This window comes from Polyodon spathula, chromosome 8, assembly GCF_017654505.1.
Source record: "Polyodon spathula isolate WHYD16114869_AA chromosome 8, ASM1765450v1, whole genome shotgun sequence".
In the NCBI taxonomy this organism is placed as follows: domain Eukaryota; kingdom Metazoa; phylum Chordata; class Actinopteri; order Acipenseriformes; family Polyodontidae; genus Polyodon; species Polyodon spathula.
The window spans coordinates 31699238-31721892 of NC_054541.1; the positions used below are offsets into that span (position 1 = coordinate 31699238).

At 36.9% G+C, this 22655-nt stretch overlaps 1 protein-coding gene across 1 annotated transcript; it reads right to left on the bottom strand.

The window, feature by feature from the left end:
• Positions 1-432: 432 nt before the first annotated feature.
• aass (aminoadipate-semialdehyde synthase) lies at positions 433-20733 on the bottom strand. Its single transcript, XM_041257596.1, has 24 exons — positions 20622-20733; positions 16832-17052; positions 16322-16498; positions 14887-14971; positions 14711-14778; positions 14066-14212; positions 13078-13156; positions 12651-12778; positions 12244-12392; positions 11887-12009; positions 11302-11413; positions 10853-10915; positions 10683-10750; positions 6815-6936; positions 5702-5831; positions 4568-4678; positions 4127-4235; positions 3707-3847; positions 3131-3298; positions 2761-2856; positions 2028-2143; positions 1831-1919; positions 1360-1536; positions 433-1106 (listed from the first exon to the last, which is right to left on the bottom strand). Exons 2-24 carry the CDS (start codon positions 17048-17050, stop codon positions 988-990), a joined length of 2796 nt encoding a protein of 931 aa, XP_041113530.1. The 5' UTR covers positions 17051-17052; positions 20622-20733; the 3' UTR covers positions 433-987.
• Between the last annotated feature and the right edge of the window lie 1922 nt (positions 20734-22655).

A 22655-nucleotide genomic window follows, 5' to 3' on the forward strand; every position in this document is an offset into this window, starting at 1 on the left:
ATGACCACATATAGAGTTATACAGTAGCTAACTGAAAAACCTTCACTGCTCCAGCAACACAAACCTGTTAGAAGAGATGGTTAAAAGGGTGGTCTGCATGCCATTGACAGTTAAGAAAACAGGCAGCACAATCCAGCATTGTTGTATGCTATTCAGTGGCTGAATTGATGGCTACCGTTGCATTTGCATGACAAGGACCCTTTGAAACCATCTAAAAATGTGGGAGCCAATTATTTGACAATTCAAAATCCTGGAATTAACATAAATGAATGCGAAAGGTCACTGCATTAAAGCCTTGGTATCCCTGTAACATGTTGTCCACACTGACAATAAAAACTGAAGTATTAAACTGTGCTGTGCAATGTTATCTTGTGTAGTACAGAAAGCAAGACTGAAATTGTGAACATACAATTAAATACCATGGCACTGCAATTGGTTATCATGTGTCATTTTTATATTACAGTTCAACATGTCATAAAATACGGCACTTCAAAAACATTCTGAAATCATCCTTGTAGCAATGCATGTGTGTTACACATATCAATTTCAATTTCATGGGCAGAATATTAAATTTCAATACTTTAAAGTGTAACTTTAGGGTTAAAACCAAAGGAATGCTGTTACAGAATTTGAGTTTCAAGGATACCTTTTAAAATATCAGAAACTATGTTCTGTGAGTCAATGTCAAAGTTAAAGAAAAGTAAAGAATCAGGACGTTTCTGCTTTTATACTGTAATTGGATATTGAATACATGTCTGCTATGGACACAGGTTGGAATAATGAGGTATTTCATGGTTTGCAATTCCCTTTTTCATTTGTACAACAACCTATATTTTTTGTTGATTAAAATGTTTTGTACACTCCACAAATAAAACCGTTCTGACTCCAGTCTAAAGTAATTACGACAGGAGTTGTCTGCATTTTTATTCTCACTCCAAGTGCCTTTTTCCCCACCAAACTCACACAGATAATAGAAACACACTTGGTTTAGTCATGAAAGGTGCTTTTTGTTGTGTAATTTAGACCCTCTGACTTGAGACGATGTAACACTGGCCCATATATATTCTTCGTTAGTGGCATAACCAGTCCCTTGGCTTTAATTTCTCCTGCAAAACAGTATGACAAGTATGATAAACACTGTGTTATTTTTAAAGGAATACAAGAATAAAACATTCTTATTCTACAGGTACTGTTAAAAGTATACCATGTTGCAAAAAAGTATACCATGTGTGTTTGAAGCAGCATTCTGGTCAATTGTACCCATACTAACTTCTTTGTCAAGATACTTATATGCAATGTGATGTAGTACCAAGTATTCATTTTATTTTGCTTTACTTTCAAAGTAATACAAATGCTCACCATCCAACAGCATCTTGGCAGTAATAGCAGTAGGATAGCCAACACATTTTGCCATTGCAGAGAAACCATTAGGATCACCATATACCACTAAGCTGATGTGTTTTGATTCCAACTCGCCAGTCAAGTGTCTTATTCCAACATCATTTCTCAGGATTACCATATCTCGCTCTTCCTTTTCTAAAATGTAAATAAATACATTTGTGTGACTGAGCCCCTTTGGAGGTCACAATGGAGGGTTTCAATTAAAAATCACAACTTTCACAATTCAACATATACAGATAATTTGTAATAAATTGCATTTCACATTACAGTAAACCTAAAACCATTGATTTCCACAACAACTTAATTACAGAGTATCGGTAAAACTGGCATCAATAAATACACTGCAGTTCAGTTGTAATTTTGAAAGGTAATTTTGATAGCTTCTTTTATATCATTAGCCTGTATATGAACCAAAACTCTTCCACTTACTGAATGAAAGTTTAGCTTCAAGGTGTTTTGCTACTGCACTCAAAATGGTATCTGCCTTTGGCACTGGCTCTTCACTAAACATGCCAAACCTATTAAAACAATACAAAAATAAAGGTTTGCATCAGATGTTGGAGCTTTAAAAAAAATAAAAATAAAAAAAGAAATCAAATTTTTACATGTTTATTTTTTGTTTTTACCAATTCAGGGTCTGCATTCTGTAGTCATCTTTTCCAATCCTGTTATACACACCATCTTTGAATATATCCATGCTGGCTGATGCTGAAACTCCAACAAGATGACACAGGAGTTCCTTCTGTATTGTTATGAGAATTTGTAAATGGGAAAGTTAGTTATAAAGACGAGAAGCAAGCCCACCATGAACTGGACAAAAAAGGAGAGCATCTAGTCTGTGTTACAACTCTATATACATTAATTTTTACACATACTTAACCATACCTGTTCAGCAGAGGTGATTGTGAATAGAAATGATATAAAAAGTAGTTTTACATATAGTCTTCGACCCTTGAATCCCTGCATATCCCTGTTAATGGATGTAGTGGAGATGTCTGTACATACTTATTTCACACTGCAGATTTTTATGTACATCTAGAGAATGTATTTGAGCTGAAAACTTGGTAAGAACATTTTGAAGCACAAGCTACTGGAGTATCAGAATCTTGTAATATAAGCTGGTGCCTGTCCATCCGTACACAAGTAATATTAATATTCTGTTATGATCTACCTAATACTAATACCTATATATATATATATATAATATATGATATATATATCTATATATATAATATATATATATATATATATATATATATAATAATATTTATTCATGCATGGATGAATAATGTGTTACAAACATTCATGTTTAAAATCGTACAAGGTGGGTTTCAGTCCAGTCTTACTGTGAACACCTACCCAGGTCACTGGTGCAGCCCCAGCAGCAAGCATTGGACAGGGCTCTGTGTTTATCAGACCTAACTTGACAAACCCACTCATGGCAGTGGAGAATCCCTGCAGCAGCACAGAAACAGGTTTTTATTAACTGTGAAGACAGTCTTTATTTAAAAACAGACATACCATGTACCGCAGTTATATATTAACAAAGTGATCTCATCCAGAAACACCTGGCTATAGAACATTAAAAGAATGGGTCGTTTTCATATTGGGGGGGGGGGGGGGGTCTTATTTAAATAATAAGAAAGTGTCCGATTGTAATATAATTACTCCAAAACTTGTAATGCTCCTCTTAACACATTTTAGTTCTAAAAGGTGAAAGATGCCTTACCTTAAACCTTAAGGTACCCCTTAACAATGTATGAGCAGACTGAATGCCATAAGGCTCAGCATATTTTGTGCTGTCCCTGTTTGGAAAACCTTCCAGATTAAAGCCTGGCAAGAAATCCATGGAAGCGACACAATCAAGTAGAGCTCCCCCGGGAGGGATATCGACCACCTGTGGATTATAATTAGAACGATAAGATGCAGATTGTTGCCTGTTGTAACCTTATGAATATCTGTTGCATGACTTAGAGAAGGGATAAATCCGCAGCAGCAAATTGTTGGTTGTGAGTAATAAATAAATAAATACTGTCCTTAAAGAAATCTGTCATCTGGAAGAGTTTTACGTTTTGTGAATACAGAAGGACACCAAATGGTTTCAATGGTAGACTTTGAACTGAATGGCCATGTATTAGGTAGTGTTGTGTGATGCACAGCCATGTCGCATTCCAACTCCTGCTGGACAGACAATGCTAAAAGCTCTACAACAAGTCTGTCTCTCTTGTGCAATGGTTAAGATGTTTTCTTGGTGTGTCCTTCTAAGCTGTATAACTTAAGTTGTGTGCTTTCGTCCCAATTTTACCGTGCCGTCCTTTAAAAAGATCGCAGGACTGATGGTGTTTAAGAGAACTCCATATGGACTCCAGCTGAACTTGTATCGTAGAGGGTTGTCAGAGCATTCTGGGGCAGGGAGACCTCCACAGAATGACACATAGGATTGCACCTGAATACATAGAAGGAAAAGAAGAACAAATATTCCATTCAATCATCTACCCAAAAAACAATCTCAACATCTGTCAATGAGAGTAGCTAGGACTGGAGTATGTCTGAACACAAACAGTAACTGTCTGACAATAGGGGCTCTGGGTCACCAGGGTCATTCTTATTTCAAGATCTTGCTCTCCTGTTCACTCCTTAAAGGGGTAAACACCCTCTCTCTATCTTAATGTCCCATATGCTCATAAAAATAGGCAAGTAAATTTCTGTAATACAAAATACTCACAGTAGCCTCATCTGCTTTTGCCTGATCAATGCACTCCATTGCCAACATATGATCAATGCCAGGATCTAGACCCATTTCATTGACAATGGTTATTCCAGCTTCTTCTGCACTACATGGGAAAGGATTTAGGAGATAAATATAAATAATGCATTCAAGGGCCATACAGACAATATAAATGAAATGTGCTCTGAAACAATAATAAGACATGCAGCATTCACCTAATGTGAAAAATAAGTGGTACAGATGCATGATATCAAGGAGTAAGTTGCATTTGGATAGATAGGGTATTTATATTTTATTAACACAAGAGTTGTTTTAAACCTGTGGTAAATTCACTGGAAAATGTAATACTAAGTAAGATTTAACCATAACTAAAATGAGTCAACCAAATGTTTCTCTGCAGAGATTTACCCACCACATAAATACTATCTGCACAACTACCTTTTTTGGAGTTCTTTCATAGCAGGCGAGAGGTAGCTGGCAGTAAGCATGTTCACTTTGTTGCTAATACAATGTTTTGCCACAACAGGATGGAACGCATAAGGCAGCAAACTGTTATATAAGAAACACAAATTGAAAATGTTAACAAGTCTGAAACTGAAAAACAGAAAGTACTAGTCCACTGACCCACAAGTATATTAACTGGGTACATTCCCTCAGTTAACGATTCTGTATAAGCATGACCAGCTATTTAGCTTTGCACATGGAAATCATTAGATCAGTTAATACATTCTCAAAAGGCATAAGTCATGTTCTGAATCACTATCCCGGTCATGCACCCACCGTACTCAAGTTTGTAAAACACAATGTGCTGCTGAATTGATACAAAGTTCATTACACCTTTATTAAAATGTTGCGTTACATCTTTCTTAACTTGTACAGTATATCCAAAAAGACTTACTTCAACACTTTGCATTCTTCTATTTCTATATAAACACACCTATATACATACATATTTATATAATATAAAAAATACAAACATACACCCACCCCTTGTTATACTGCCCCTCACTATACTGCGAATTCAGATATATCGCAGTCCTGGAGTTGGCTACCCATTTTTACAGTCTAACTCTGCATGCCTTAGCTGCAATATATAGGCAAATTAATTTAGAATTACTCTTCATTTTATTTCACACTGCACACCGAACAAAAATATACAAAACAATTAAAAACAAAGCATTAATATCGTACTGTTATCATATACACTCTTGCTGCACAATAACACAAAGCAAATTAAATATCTACTTGCTAGAGTGGTTTATAATTTAGCCAGTGAGGTTTCGTTCATTTATGGCAGCAATGGCCTTGCAAAAAAGCAAGTCAGCTCCCTAGCAACAAGCCTCCTACACCTGGAACTGATTCTTTCAATGCAGAGGGTTTGTGCATTTGAAAAAGAAGAGGAACACTTAAGTTGATGAGAAGCAATTACCCTCCGCAGTACAAATTAACATACAACAGATTTATACTGGACCCCGACACCCGCGATATATCGAGTGGGCGGTGTATATATAAATAAAAAAAAAAAAAACATGGGTTTCAGAATAAAAATAAAGAAATTAAGTCATAACTAACCTGATGACCAGGTCATGATCTTGAACCAGGGAGCTAAGCCTCTCCTCTTGAGTAGAAATGTCCATCATCACAGGGATGGTGTTACGATACTTGTTTGCCAGCTGTTCAGCTTGATTTAACACCACAGATGCTGGTCAAGACAAGAAATTATTTCCTATTAGTGGCACAACTTTCTATGTACTAACAATGCAATATCGATATATATGTAAAACTTTCTGTTTTAGCTGTAGGGACACAGTGTCCTTCCACTTAAACTTGCTTAGAAGGGAACTTGCCTACATATCTAAGAGCTATTTGTAAACTAATGATTGGATGTCCCATTTTACAACCCAATGATCACACAGACATGTGCAGTAGACTGTTTTAAAAACTACTTCTCTCAGGTGAAGTTCACCATAATGCCAAAATAATTATTGGTATATTATTACCACATATATATACCACAAATGAAGATATGTTAAGTGTGGGATACATAAGTGGAATAACATGCTTACCGGGACTAGTTTTCAATGTGTCTTTGCTTACATTTCAATCTAGTAGTGTGCTGCTGAAATTCAGGAATGAGCTGCACTTCGGTAGTTCAAACAATACTGCCAGGATAACTCTTTTACAGCAACTTCAAAATCCTTTCAGATTTCTATTGCTATTTTGTTCTGGACTTCGATTTCCTTGAGAACAAGTTTGGTCAAGACAGTTACCAATCTGCCTGCATCTGACTTATCTAAAAAGATAGTTGCAAAGAGGCCATAAATGGGGTTTGAAATTAATCCACGCTGAAGCGTAAAGAAATTACTATTATACTTATGGTATAAGCAGAATACTGAATGATCATTCGTGCTATACAGTTTTTATTTCCCTTAGGAAGATGTCCCAGTAACTGGAGTTTTTGTAAATTAAAAGCCTGTAATGTAGAGCCATTTAGCCAGGTTTGGATACACAGTGAATTAAGCAGTCACCAAATAGACTGAAGACTGGTGGTTGTCCAAAACAGGTGGCTGCTTAACTCAAAAGGTTTTACATACTTTTTAAAAGATTTAAAAGATAGTAAGGCCTACCAACCAGACACTTCAATACTGGTAAGACCAGCAGCCTGATATAAAATGCAAAACTTACCTACTGTTATCTGGGTACCTGCATCTCTAGTAAGGTACTCAATGACTGGCCCAGACACATATCCAGATCCCAGCAACAACACTCGTTTTTTACCACTTATTTTTAAGATTTGAGCACGTTCCCTGGAAAAATGTCAAAAGAATATCATAATTAAGGTAAAGCTATAAAAATAAATAAATAAATAAAAGTAGTTACATGTTTCGGCTAGCCTTACAGTGTACCAATTAAGAACTGTATATATATATATATATATATATATATATATATATATATATATATATATATATATATATATATATATATTTTTTTTTTTTTTTTTTTTTATTTTATTTTGGTGTGTCCAATTCTAATTTCCCCCGATTCTCTCCCAGCTTGGAATGCCCAATCGCTTTTCTCCTCACCACAGCAATTCCCCACATTGCTCGGGAGACCCGAAGTTTAAGTGGGTGTCCGATTCCATGACCAAGCCAGCTACTTTATTCACCTAGAAACTCGAGAGCAGATGTCAGCGAGCTACCAACCTCTGGAGGGCAAAGGCCAGCCCTGCAGGTGTCTGCCCTGAGCACACTGGGCATTTGGCCAACAGGGTTCACTGTAGAGCGATGAGGAGAAACAGTCCCTGCCGGTTTTACCTCCCTAACCCACGGAAGCACCTGGGACAATGCTACGCTCCCTTTGGAATCCCCAGCGAAGACCGGCCTACTTCACACAGCCAGGACGCAAACCTGCGCTGTATGACTCACCCTGCGCACCACATGGCTGCGCTTCTACCAGGTGAGCCACTCAGGGACCTCAAGAACTGTATATGTTCAATCTGTCATATTGTGCACTTCATTCTTGTTCTATTTGTTAACGAACATCAGATGTCAAATAGATACATGCAGTGTGTTAGTGATTGTACTGCGAGACTGGCAGAGGTGAATTAGCTGAATCATATAGGGTTAAGATCTGATGAAAATGTAGTTTTTGATTAACTGGAAAGCATGCGGCTTACTCATACTTGTCACTGCATTTTCAAATTCCTTTTCCAATCAAGATAAAAGAAAAACATTTATGAAAAGAAACCTGCAATTGACCAGATGACTCTATGAGGAAAGAACAGTATTGAGAGTAAAAGAGTGACTTTTAAGGGAAATGGTCTGAAATCACAGCTTGTTGATATTAGACAGCCATTGACTTTAAAAGTACTGTAAACTGAAGTAGAGCTCTTCAAAAAATAGACTTTTTACAGTATTGGACTGAATCTTAGGTAATCTGATTTCAGTTCAATGACAAGAAATTAAAAGCACCGTGCACATTTTTAGTACACGTAGATTAGCAGATAGACTTTTCTATTCCACAGTGTGTTGTAAGGTTTTGCGGCACACTGCTTTTGTTCAAGACTGATTAAAAAGTATGATTCTGTTTCCATGATAGTGTAAATCATTCATTGGTATGCTAATATGACAAGACTTTCTACCCACAAGAAACCCCTTTTAGAAGAAAGTCTCCAGCTTCTTAGGCAGCTCACACAAGACCATGCAAGGTGTTAGGAAGGGAGCCAACAGATAGACCACCACACTGTGCAAGGAACAACAAGGCAGATTAGTGAAGGCAGCCCTCTCCAGACTGCCAACTGTCAGGCGATCCACACAGCAAAGCTACCTGTAAACCCAACAGTTCGGATCAAGTTTTTATGGAATTGCATTAAGCTGCTTTCTTTAATTGTACATATTGCTTTTTTTCTTTTTTTGGTGCTTATTTTGGCAGGAATTTTGCTTTTTTTTGCCACAATCCCAACATCGTCCTCTTAAATTCTAGGTCCTCAGCACTTCAACTGTCTCTTTCCCTCAAGTTGTGACCCATCACAAAATGACACCATTTTACACTGAACAAAAATATAAATGCAACATGTAAAGTGTTGGTCCCACGTTTCATGAGCTGAAATAAAAGATCCCAGAAATTTTCCATACGTACAAAAAGCTCACTTCTCTCAAATTTTGTGCACAAAAGTGTTTACATCCCTGTTAGTGAGCTTTTCCCCTTTGCCAAGATAATCCATCCACCTAGCAGGTGTGGCATATCAAGAAGCTGATTAAACAGCATAATCATTACACAGGTGTACCTAGTGCTGGGGATAATAAAAGGCCACCCTAAAATGTGCAGTTTTGTCACACAAAACAATGCCACAGATGTGTCAAGTTTTGAGGGAGCTTGCAATTGGCATGCTGACTGCAGTAATGTCCACCAGAGCTGTTGCCAGAGAAATTAATGTTCATTTCTCTACCATAAGCCGCCTACAACGTCATTTTAGAGAATTTGGCAGTACGTCCAACCGGCCTCACAACCGCAGACCATGTGTAACCACGCCAGCCCAGGACCTCCACATCTGGCTTCTTCACCTGTGGGATCATCTCAGACCAGCCACTTGGACAGCTGATGAAACTGTGGGTTTGCATAACCAAAGAATTTCTGCATAAACTGTCAGAAACCTCCTCAGGGAAGCTCATCTGCGTGCTCGTCGTCCTCACCAGGGTCTTGACCTGACTGCAGTTCGACGTCGTAACCGACTTCAGTGGACAAATGCTCACCTTCGATGGCCACTGGCACGCTGGAGAAGTGTGCTCTTCATGGATGAATCCCGGTTTCAACTATACCATGCAGATGGCAGACAACGTGTATGGCATCATGGGCGAGTGGTTTGCTGATATCAATGTTGTGAACAGAGTGGCCCATGGTGGCGGTGGGGTTATGGTATGGGCAGGCATAAGCTATGGACAATGAACACAATTGCATTTTATCGATGGCAATTTGAATGCACAGAGATACCGTGACGAGATCCTGAGGCCCATTGTCGTGTCATTCATCCACCGCCATCACCTCATGTTTCAGCATGATAATGCACGGCCCCATGTCGCAAGGATCTGTACACAATTCCTGGAAGCTGAAAATGTCCCTGTTCTTCCATGGCCAGCAAACTCACCAGACATGTCACCCATTGAGCATATTTGGGATGCTCTGGATCGATGTGTACAACAGAGTGTTCCAGTTCCCGCCAATATCCAGCAACTTCGCACAGCCATCGAAGAGGAGTGGGACAACATTCCACAGGCCACAATCAACAGTCTGATCAACTCTATGCGTAGGAGATGTGTCGCGCTGCATGAGGCAAATGGTGGTCACACCAGATACAGACTGGTTTTCTGATCCATGCCCCTACCTTTTTTAAGGTATCTATGACCAACAGAGGCATATCTGTATTCCCAGTCATGCGAAATCCATAGATTAGGGCCTAATTAATTTAATTCAGTTGACTGATTTCCTTATATGAACTGTACCTCAGTAAAATCTTTGAAATTATTGCATGTAGCATTTATATTTTTGTTCAGTGTAATTTAAAGACACTATGCCACAAAAAAAGTTATATTGGTTCATACAAGCAAATGAACTTTCTTGTAATGTAACCGAGTGGACAATCTAAAGATACATTATAAATAAAGAGCTTATAGAGTTCTAATACTTTTGAGTCTAAAATTGCTATGCGATAAGACTCTGCGGACCATCTTAGCTGCCCCTCGATGGCCATACAGCTATTAACAGTGTCTGGGCAGGTGTTTTTTTGCTCAACTCCTGTACAATGCCTGAATGCCTATCTGAACCTCCAACAAGTTTCATAATAAAATAACAATGATCCAAACTTTGCTTATAATAAATAACATAAGTATATGAGTCAGCTAGTGAAGAGTGACTAAACAAACAGACCTTTTTGTTTAAGGTAACATTCAGATATGCTGTATGATAAAGTCAACCCAGACATCTAGGACATATGGTAAGTTGTAGGAGGAAAGTACAAAAAGACTGCACCACAGAAGCTACAAAAATACCTTACCTGCTCTCCCGGAGTTTTTGAATGTATTCAAACTTAGGATTCAGCTTTCCATTAGATGCAATCACAGCCTGCAAGTTTAAAAAAAAAAAAAAGGTTAAAACCTTGCTCGTTTGTGGTGATATACTGTTCAGTATAGTCTTTTGGAGACGCATATGATCGCCAACACTTACATCTCGCACTTGAGGGGAGAAATTTTCTTGCTTTTCAAAAGGAATAGTGGCATCTGATGAAAGCTGTAAAATACAGTAATAATGTAGAGGCACGTTAACTTATTTGTTAAATGATGAAACCGCATCACGGACACAGTCTGTCCAAACCAAAAGATGTGCCGATTAGGAAAAATAACATCTCACTTCAATAAAATGATTTGATTGAGGTTGCACACTGCTCATAATACATCAATACCAAACAAACATCAGGACCACAAAATAATCTGTATTATGTCACACAGTGAAATCTATAACACACATCCTTCAACCATTCAAAAAGGTGGCTTTCCTTCCAACCCACCTACTGGATCATGTACAGTTGCAATGGCTCATTAGGGACTCTGTTTATATTCAAGACCAGGATGGTTTACATTGATCAAGGTACACAGCTACATTTTACTTATCCTTACCATCTCCCAAATGTAAGGTAAAAGTAGGTCTCCAAAGTACTCAGTTGCTTCTATAGGGAGCTGGGCTGGCAAGTTATCAATAGAGCACATAAGAATACCATTTCCCTCCACACTGTGTAAAGAAACAAAAACGGGACAACAGGGTAGGTTCCATCAATATTTTATTAAATGAACTGAAATTTACACCTGGTTATGCTTGAACAGATTCAGACAGAGTAAAATATAAGAAATACAGCAATGAGTTATTTGACCAAATAACCTTCTTGTAGAAAAGCAGCCTTGCCACTTTGGTGGTGTGAGGCAATTTTTTTTCAATTTAATTTTAAAATATGTAAATAAAGACTTAATAAAAAAAAAATAAACAAATTGAATAACAGTAATAATACTACGGAAAATAAAGTCCTACGGAATTCAAATTAATCCCTAGACTATGCGAAGTTTCATGAAGATCTGAAGACCGGTCTTCATTTACTATATGATGACGGATTTTCATGAAGTACACTTTTTTTTTCTCTATCAAGTGCTATTTTAACCCTCCAATCACTGTGCCATACCCGAGATACTGATAACAAAAAGCTAATTTACCTCTCATGATCAATGTGCTGATCGGCATCATACATACAGAAAGGTTTATCAATAGTAGTGCACTCTGTCATGAATTCAATCGAACCTCCATTGTCTGCAGAAATATCACATATTGCCAGAAATCTGAAAACAAAACCAAACAATTCCTTTATAGTGTTTGAAGTAAACTATGTGCGTTTATTTATTATATAAGTTCTAAAGACAGAAATAAAAAAAAAAAAATTTTGTTCATATAAACTGGTTATCCCGCCTTGAATAAGCTACAGCAATAATAATAATAATAATAATATCCTTTTACGTAAAACTGGTAATGCTTAAATATGAATTATATAAAAATAAAACACAAAATCGACAAACCTATGTGGCAATTCTGGACAGCCTTCAGTGGACTTTTCAGATGGTTCAACTGGTCTTAACAGTCTCTGAGCATCTCTCCGGTTCAGCAGGCGAGGAGTGTGTGGGTCCCAGTAAATTCCATTGATCAAGCAAGTAGTGTAAGGGGCAATCTTTTATAATAATAAAACAAATTAATAATTTAAAACAAAAATACACACACATTTTTCGACAATTACATTATTGATTCAAAAATATGTCACTGAAGACTGGAATATAAATACATGTCTTGGCTTTTAACCCATCAGGTTTTTAAGCTAGGACAGAAAGACAATGTCATCTATTCCATATCTGTCAGATATATAATATAAAGAATATAAACCTTAGGTGATTACATTAACAACAGACTTCACAAAGTGTTTATTTCTTACATCAACGTTGAAGCGGGATGTGTAGAGTTCAGGATGACGTTCATATTCCACAGCGTCATATTTTCCATCACTTTTCCGTACCAGATGATGATGCCGACTAAGAACCGTCACATACACTTTATTTAAATCTATAATAAAAAAAATTATATATATTTTTTTTTATCAGCAAGGTTTTTTGCTCGTATGTTAATTTTCTTGCTCTTTTAAAAAGGCCTCTCAAATTCTTCTATTGTTTCCGTGTTTTTGTGGTTGAATGTCTTTATATTGATTTATTATTTCTTGACTGTATTACTGTGCTTGTTGCACAGGTTTAATTTTTAGCTGAAGGCTAGCTGTTGACCAGGCAGCGTAATGATGTAGGAACATGTACTGCAGTCATTTTAAACAGAGAAAAATAAAATGGAATTAACATGCTGTTGAACCGTACCTCCAGATTTAGAGACTTCTTGGAGATCATGAGGCTCGACAAATTCACACGGAAGCTCAGTGATTATTTCTTGAGCACCCTGCAAAATAAATAACTATGAGAAATGAACACAGAACGAGGATGAGAAACCTTATATGTTGTACCTGTATGCTCTGAACTTTTGCATTCGACTGTTTTTCTGCTCATTATGTTTCTGTACATATGGTAGTAATTTACTATTACTGTATAAAACCAGGCTGCAAAACAGACACACCATGAACATCACATAGTTATACGAATGATGATAGCCGAATAAACCTCAGTGGTCATTTTGTCATTGGATTTGAATACATACAACAGATTTCAAAATGAGATTCAGCCTAAAAAACAATAATACATAAAAACAACTTCAATGCATGCTGTATACATCACAATACAATACAGTACAATTTGCTTTTCATGTAGAACATCCCAGGGCGCTTTAAGCCACTGATCAATCAATTCAGCTCAAAACTAAGCTAAAGCAAACATACATGTTTTAAACTGTATTTAAAAGATTCGACCAAGACAGTTCCTGGCTACACCCTTTAAAACCAGCTAGAGTCGATGTAATTTAGAATAGGGAGGGCCAAAAGACAAAGCATTACAATAAATCAGACTGAGAAATAGCAAAAGCATAAACCTTATCAGGAAGAATGGGTCTTGGCAAAGTTCTTGGCATGACAAAATGAGGCCTTGTTTGGATAACACATTTTCATAACCAGAATATATTCAAATCATATTCTAATGAAAAAAAAAAAAAAAGCAACTCAACCCCAAACATTCAACAAGTCAGATTACACAAACTGAAACGAGTACTGTTAACAATCATTTCAACAAGAAATCTGCGTCTTCCTGTGGAACAGTATACCATAAATCAAGCTATTGACAGAATGACTTAAGTTTCTCTCGAGTACTTGTGTTGATTTATAAATAACATTTGCTAAGCAACATACTGGAGCGTTCTTACCTTGGAGACATTTCCTGTGCCTGTGAAAACAAAGGTGAGGGGTCCAATGGATTTGGGCATTAAACCCAGTGAAATTTCATAGCCAGCATCTCTCACAGCCTGCACGGCCTGGCTGCTGTTTCTATAATTATGAGACATGCCGATGTGCTGGAAGAAACAGAAAGAAAGGTTAAAAAATAGGACTTTGGTAAGAAATTTCAGATGTTAACAACTGTGCTGTTTCAAAGTACACAGAGCTAAAATAATTCCAGTAAATGATTTACTATCACATATTTTCCTATAAGACACACATATATGCATTTGATTGTTTGCTTGAAGAAGAAATGTGTGACCAGTCTTGCATTTTTGGTTTTTATCTCCACTGCTTAAGTCGTCACATGACAGAACACTGAATCACTGTAGACAAAAGCAGCAATTACCTCTCTAAGACCAACATTAAACTACCAACCATTAAAAGAGATAAAGGTAAGAAACATACTGAAATGCAGCTGCCTCTTTTGAGCAAATTACATCTCAAACTTTGCTTCTATCTCAGTAACTAATCACAGAACAAGATCGAGGTAACATTAGTAAAATTTTAAAAATACAAAACCTACAAAGCTAAGATTTTTTGTTAGTTTTATGTGCTTTAATAAAGGTTTATACCATAAAAGGAGTGTGATGTCCCAAAGCAAGGAAGCGTAATCCCAGTCCGTGCAAAATATTAATCATTCCTGTTAAAAAAAAAAAAAAGTTTAAAAAAAGTTTAAAAAATAGTTAGATAATAAGTAATGTTTTTTTTTTTTTTCCATAAAACTACATCTAAAATGTAAAATCAAAACCTGCTACGCCAGCCCACTGTCCAAAGGCCACTATTCTTAGTCCATTTTGATCAACCATTTTCTCATAATCAATGAGGCAAACTTCCTGCAAAATCAATGATTAGTACTTCCTGCAAAAATAAAGAATTTCTTCATATATAATATATATATATATATATATATATATATATATATATATAATATATTATATATATATATATATATTATATATATATATACACATGTGTGTGTAAACGTTGTGGTCTATGTTGATACAACACATGAGAGAATAAAGTCTCATGGTTATTTAATTACAGCTATAAAATAGGAATTATTCTGTACTTGATTATGCTTCGGATACCACACCTTGAAAATCAAGTGATGCAAGCTACTTCACTCAGTGTTTTTCCTTCTTTATGCAAGTCAAGGTTGTTTCAAAAGTAGAAACACAAGCATAGGCTTTGAGTAAATTGTTGATGCTCATAATGCATCAGAGTAGAAACATGCAACATGTCTAAGACTTTTGCACAACAGTGGTTGGACAAATATGAAAATATTCTAATCAACATTGCTTGGCATTTTTCAAAAGGAAAAATTAATGTAGACGTCCACCAGAAATTACATAATTGACTGAAAGAACAACGTGTTCTGCTTTGCACTGATTTACCACTCTGACAAAATGTGTGCAATGGATTCTAAAATGGAAGGTGACAAAAAAGCTCTGTCTTATCAACACAGCTGCTCTTGACCCGCAATTTAATGTTTCTGACAGCAAGAAGTAAACAGTTCAAATTTGGACGTGCATTCAGTCCAAGTTGCCAAATAGTGATCACTACGTAAAGCTGCATGTATTGCTTCAGATTTGGAAAGAGTCAGAACAGGAGGATAGAGATGCGATTATGTCACTAAAAAATGCCTCACACTTTCCAACACTGGCCCAACTTCTAAGTGAAATGTCATCTACAGTGATCAAGGTTCTGTTTTTATTTTATGTTAATCCTATTTTCTGTCATGTGGAATGTAATAAACAAGAGTCAAAACTGTAAGGTTGTCTTTCATTGCACAATGATCCCTTTTCATTATTTATTTTACTTGAAGTGTTTGACAGTTTTCACTTGCTTGTTCAGCTAAAAAAAAAAAAAGCATAAGTAAACTGCAGTAATGATATTATTTTATAAAAATGCTATAAAAACGTAAAGCTACTGTATGGCATCCTTTGTAAGGCCTTCACAACCTATTCTTACTTCTGTGGTGTGTTTGTTTTTTATACATATAATGCTTTTGATTAAGTTTTTTGTATGAACAAATATTCAAATACTCTTGAATGGATATCCAAACATCAAGTTTCTCCCAGCACTAGCCCATTGCTGGTAGTGTTCAAACAGACAGATTGAAAGGACAACAGCTTGTATCTGTCACATGTTGTACAGTTTGAAGATCTGAAGAAAAACTTTACCTTTTTCAGAATATCATCCAAAAGCCCCATGTTCGCCTCTTGAGCCTTGATGGTGTGAGAGAAGAAGGCATAGGTCTTCCTTGGAATAAGTTTTTCCTCCGGTGGCCTCTTTACCCCAATGATCAAAGTCGCTTCTGAAATGTCTTCTTGGATAATAGCACCAGCTTTAGTATAATACTAAAACAAAAACAGCAATTAAATATTTTCAGTCAGTTAGGTCTATGTTGATGTAATAGCTTAAAAGGAGTCATAACCAAGGTTTAAAAATCCTATTCTTATGGGTATCTATTTTTTTTTTAAACACAAACCTATTAAAGCTTATTATTATTATTATTATTATTATTATAACTACTACTACTATATTTTACAAAAAAAATAATTCCACAAGAGAAATATACCGTACCAAAATATGATTTATCTTACACAGCAATACTTTTATACAGTACATCTGACAAGGACTGTATTACTGTTTGCAGTATTAGAAACAAAAAAATTGTTAATTCTTTTTACCTTTTCGTGAATTGCTCTTCTATTAGAGGGCTGCACCAGGACTTTATACCCTGCGTTTGTTATCTCTCTGATGTGCTTTGGTGCCAGAGGAGCTCGTCTTTCCCAGACATTGATATCCTCTCTCCTGATGGCTAACACACTCTTCTGGTGGTGGGATCTTGAATGACCACATAGCCAGCACTGTGCTCCACTGCTTTTGTGTCTTAAAAGACGAAGCATAACTAAAACAAGTGAGGAAAAGTACAACATTTTAACCATCGTGGTCGAGAGAAACATTTAACCCACCCAGTAACTGCAGGAATGGAAAGCAGCCAGCACCAAACACATTCACACACATTAGCAACATACACACCAAGTTTGAGTACACCTGCTTGAAACCAGGTTTTTCATGATTATCTATGCTTTTAACTGTATAAACGTGTCTATAAACACTTAATATTTCATTATATGATACATGTACTTATATAAGCTGATAATCATACGTGAATTGCATTCAAAAATGTAATTTTTTAATGAAAATGTAAATCTTGTCAATTTCAATTAAATGGTCACCCAAAGCAAGGGGATTTCAGTCTGAAGCCCAAGACAGTTAAAAGTCTGAAATATGTATAACACAGTGTCTGAACACTGGCCTAAGTATAAAAGTGTCTTTGTTAGATGTTCTCTGAGTTAACGAGCATGTTACCTAATTAACCTTTTGTCACCAATTATTGTTAACAGGTGAGGGTCCATGATTACTATAAATATAGGTAGCATAGGCACAAGTTTGTCATTCCTAAACGTAAACGAGCAGAAAATGGCAAAATACGCTTAGTTAAGCAAAGAAAAAAGACAGTGTGTAATTATTTTAAGAAATGAAGGTCAATCTTTAAGACAAATCGCAAGAACTTTGTAAGTGTCTGTAACTGCTGTGGCCAACAATTTGAAGAAACTGGCACTCATGAGGACCAAACAAGGTCACGCAAGCCAAGGGTGACCTCAGAATCAGAGAACAAGTTCATTCGAGTCACAAGTCTGCAAAACCGGTGATTAACTGCCCCTGAAATACAAGCTCAGCTAAATGCTACTAGAAGTACAGATGTTTCAACATCAATTGTTCAGAGGAGATTGTGTGAAGCTGGCTTAACTGGAAGAGTTGGTGCAAAGAAACCATTGTTAAGAGTGCAGAATAAGAGGAAGAGACTCGCCTGGGCCAAAAAACACAGAAACTGGACGTCTGAGGAGTGGAAGTTGGTCTTATGGACTGCCGAGTCAAAATTTGAACATTTTGGGTCAAACCGCAGAGTATTTGTAAGACGCAGAGAGGGTGAGCGCATGAGTTCTGCATGTGTGGTTCCCACTGTCAAGCATGGAGGAGGCAGTGTCATGTTCTGGGGTTGCTTTGCTGGTGACAGTGTTGGTGATCTTTACCAAGTCCACGGCAAGCTCAACCAGCATGGCTATCATAGCACACTTCAGAGGAATGCCATTCCATCAGGATTACGGTAGTTGGGCAGTCCTTCATTCTTCAGCAAGATAATGACCTGAAACGCACCTCAAAGTTGTGCAGGAAAGTGAAGGACAACTCAATAACTCCAGACCACAATCCCATAGAACTTGTATGGGACGAACTGGATAGAAGAGTCAAAGCAAAGCTACCCACAAGTCCCCTACATCTCTGGGAATTTCTGCAGAAGAGCTGAGAAGGCATGTCGGGTGATTTCCTGCTGAAACTTGTTAACTGAATGCCTCATGTTTGTGAGGCTGTTATTAAGGCAAAGGGTGGCTATTCTGAGGAATCCAAGCTTTAGAGACAATTTTCTTTGAACATTGCTTTGATACTCCTTATGTTTTGTTTTGTATATCGTAACATGTTTTTTTCATTTTCAAGTATTTACAGAAACGTATACGACGTAAAACATTAACATTATGAAAAAAACCTAGTTTCCAGCAAGTGTACTCAAACTTTTGACTGGTACTGTGCGTGCGTGTGTGTGTGTGTATGTATATATAAATATATATATCATGAATCTAATACTTTGAATAACGCATGCTACATAATATTAATACCAAGTTTTATCACAATTGGGTAAGCGGTTTTCCAGACATACAATATAGCAAGACAGGGTTGTGTCATTGTGGAATATCACCAAATTCTGATCCTTCAACTGCCAAAGCAGTGGTGATATCCCTGAAGTGCTATATTGCAATTAAACAATGGCTAAGAGTTAATTTGAAATTAAAAACAGCTAACAAAAAGAAGTTTAAAAAGAACTGTGGTGGAGTCCTGAGATATCACCGGAGCTCTGTCATCACATAGCTTATTGAATAGGGGGACAATTCTTGTCATTGTACAATATAACAACTAAACAAACAACTATCTTCATTGGCTATGTGGATACCAGTGTTTGGGTATTCAGCTTTATTCTTGCATTTACATATTTGTCAATGCAAAACTTTGACCAATTCTTTGATATAATTTATATATAAAATGGAATTAATTTTTTTTTGTATTTTTGTTACCGATACTTTTTTAGTTGTCAAAACCAGTTTATCAAACAGCTGTCAGGAAGAGAGGGATTTGGATGAAAAGGTGTACAAAACTGGTTCAGCATTGCACAAAAGCTTATTATATGTGCATGCCACAATGGAAAATTAGAAGAATTTATTTTACCCACAATCCAATAGGAAAGAGGCTCGTGTACATAAGGATAGGTGTGTAATGTCAAAAATGGTTCCACACCAAAAAAGAACATCTTAGGCAGGGCCATGCTAAGGGGAGCCATGTAAATGAATGCATTATTACCACTGTGTGCTTGCGCACACTCACTACGTATTTTAACTGCCGTTGATACATTAATTACTAAACCAGGGATTTGTCTACCAACCGTTGCTACTCAAGTAGGGGCACTAAACCGAAACAAACAAACAAAAAATAGGGAAAAAAGAAGCAGCTTTAGTACAGCTAAATCAAAAAAGACAAGCCCCTACAAGACAGCTGTGAAGTGGCTGAAAAAAACGATGAGGAGCAAGACGGCGGGTAATATTGAGAAATTGCAGGCAGAAGAAAATGAGGTAGAAACACACCAGCCTCTTGCTACAATCGAAGCTGCGCAACAAAAAGTCAATTTATCTAGTCTCTGACCAGGGCCCCGTGAGTTCTTAATCCGGCCCTGACCTCTGCAGATAAAAGATTTGTTTTTACAATGGAGTACCTCATCTTGAGGGGGAGCCGTCATGCTATTTATTTTGGAAAATGATTGTAGTCTGTTCACATTTCTGCCAAGAAAGTGCTGAAAGACATACGGTAATTGAAAAACACCCACCTTTTCTATAGAACTAGCCTCGTAGGAATTGCTTTACTAATTAATATGGTAATGATGCGTAACTGGTCAAAATGGAACTGCTAGTAGCTAACACGATATTAGTTATCGACTTCCCACTGTGTAATTTATAAATGTCATTACGTTCCATGTACAGTACGATGTACATAAGTACCACAAACATTTTAAAAAGGGTACAAGCCTACGCTTCCACAAAACTATACTGCATATATAGTTTGTTCCGTGATAGATTTGCTCACTTTTGACATATTTCATATTAGCCTTCTGGCCAAAAAGATTCCCACGGCATGCTGTAAAATGACCGCATTTTAATGTTGGTGAAAATCAAAAATAGCATATGGCCAGCAATAAGATTGCAGTGCAGGAATGTCAACCTTCTCAGAACAAACAGCACAACACAAACGCTGAAATAAATTCTATAAACAAAAAAAAAACCGGCCCCCGTAGCATTGACTTTTTCAACCTACCTTTTTAAATGTGAATATGGAATAAATATTGATCTTAATGAAGACAAGAAACGCTAGCCTATATCCAGTTTGTAAACGGAAGGACAAGATGTTCCTATTTACATGGTTGGTGAAACTAAACTCCATGAGTAAGATCCACCAATCGCGTTCAGGGTCAGGGAACGGCCTCTTTCATCATTAACCCCTACCACAGTTGGCAAGACCGCTTATAATAAGCTGAATTTAGCGTATTTTTGCTTAAAGGTCGCTTTAATTGTTTGAGAGTCGCGGGTTGCGTGATTGACTGGTGGCAATCTATATGCACGTCATTAGAATTTTAGATTCCTCCTATCCCCACTCCAGTTCAAATAAGAAAATAACTACTAAAAAAAACATATAAAAAAAATATGGAATTTGTATAAACACCCCCACTCGCCCTTTGAAATGGGTTGGGCTTGTTTTGAAAGGCAGTGTCGCTTTTTTTTTTTCTTCTCGTGAGACTTGGCTATGCTGCCAGACTTGAGTTAGCATATGACGCACAAGAGCAAGGGTAGAATCGGAAGGCGACAGACGGAATGCAGTTGAGATAGAAGTACATTAAGTTAGGAACAATGCGTATAGCCGATGCATTATGTGTACAAATGGAAAAAAAAGACCTTATTTTTTTTTTCTTCCTTGTTGAAAATAATAATAAAAAAAACTACTAATAAACTCAGGACCAGAAAGAGTCACTGAACACCGACAGAATTTCAAACACTAGCATGGGAGTCCAGCAACCATGTTCCTTAAAAGTATACACAACGCTCTGTTGAATTTGTTTTTATTGAGCCAGCATGTTGTAAATCAGCATTACCAGCTCCGACCTGCTGTCATCCCAACACAATATGATGGTCAAAATTTTTATAAACCAAATAAAACCAGAATTGACTGATTTCTGTCGCTTGCCCATGTGCGAATGTCAAGTGGCCAACCTTATAGCTGTCCTTCTGCAAGACCTCTGCATGAGGGTGGCCTCTTGACATTCGCATATGGGCAAGTGACAGAAATCAGTCGCTTGCCCATGCATTTACTAAATTCTGCTGATGTATTGGAACAAAACTGGCCTACATGTCGACTTAAATGCAGATAAATGAAACACTGCTGGCTGTCATTTCTAAAATAAATAAATAAATACAAACACTACGGAATAAGTTCCTTTTCATAATGTTGAAATGTGAAATTTAGTTGGTAAGCCTGTTAGATCATGCAATAAGCAATAACAAAACACACATACTAGGATATTAAACAGGTTTGAAACTACATTAGGTGATGGTCGTTGCTAAATTTAGCTGTCTTCACGAGTTAAAACACACAAAAAAAGGACACGCTGCTTTGTCAACTACACCGTGAATAAGGAACCGCGAATAAGGAACCAACTTCCAGGTGGTAGCTACCGAAAGTCAAGGTCAAGGTCATCTACCACACGCATCGAGAGGGCACTATTGGTATTGGAAAACGATTTATTTCTTTATCTCTTTAAAAAAAAAACTTTAAAACCTATATTTACCTTGAACTTCTGATCGCTGGGTAACCTTCCGCTGAGGAAAATAGTCCCTAAAAAGATTAGAATAGAAAAACGACATACAAGTAGAAAAAAGTTTTTATTATTATTATTATTATTATTATTATTATTATTATTATTATTATTATGACATTGCCAGATAAATAACTGGATTGTTGAATAGTCTCTATAGTAATATAGAGTCGGACTCAAAACTTGTTGTTGGAGGTGGAAGGGAGTGGATTGGCTGGTTCGGAAAAGAACTGAATCAGTGTTGGCAGTTTGACTGGCTGGTTTTGTTTGGATCCAGCTTATGACAGAATTGTGGACCAATCGCGTCATTTCTGTTGGTTTGCTGTCCAGTAGGTGCGAATTGAGCCTTCATTACGGTGTCCTGTCACAGACGTGATTTTTCTTGTCTCTAGAGCATAGGTTCTTAAACTTTTCTGCTTTAACACCCAAAACAATGACTCCCTGCCTTCTCTAGACCCATCTCAAATTTGGACACATTTACA

Excerpts from the sequence above, each read along its gene's own strand:
- aass (XM_041257596.1), bottom strand. The coding sequence starts at position 17,050 with ATGCTTCGTCTTTTAAGACACAAAAGCAGTGGAGCACAGTGCTGGCTA. Across the intron at positions 4,236-4,567 it reads ATGAAAGAACTCCAAAAAAG|TGCAGAAGAAGCTGGAATAA; the intron begins GTAGTTGTGCAG and ends TTTCCCATGTAG. Across the intron at positions 3,848-4,126 it reads CAAAAGCAGATGAGGCTACT|GTGCAATCCTATGTGTCATT; the intron begins GTGAGTATTTTG and ends CTATGTATTCAG.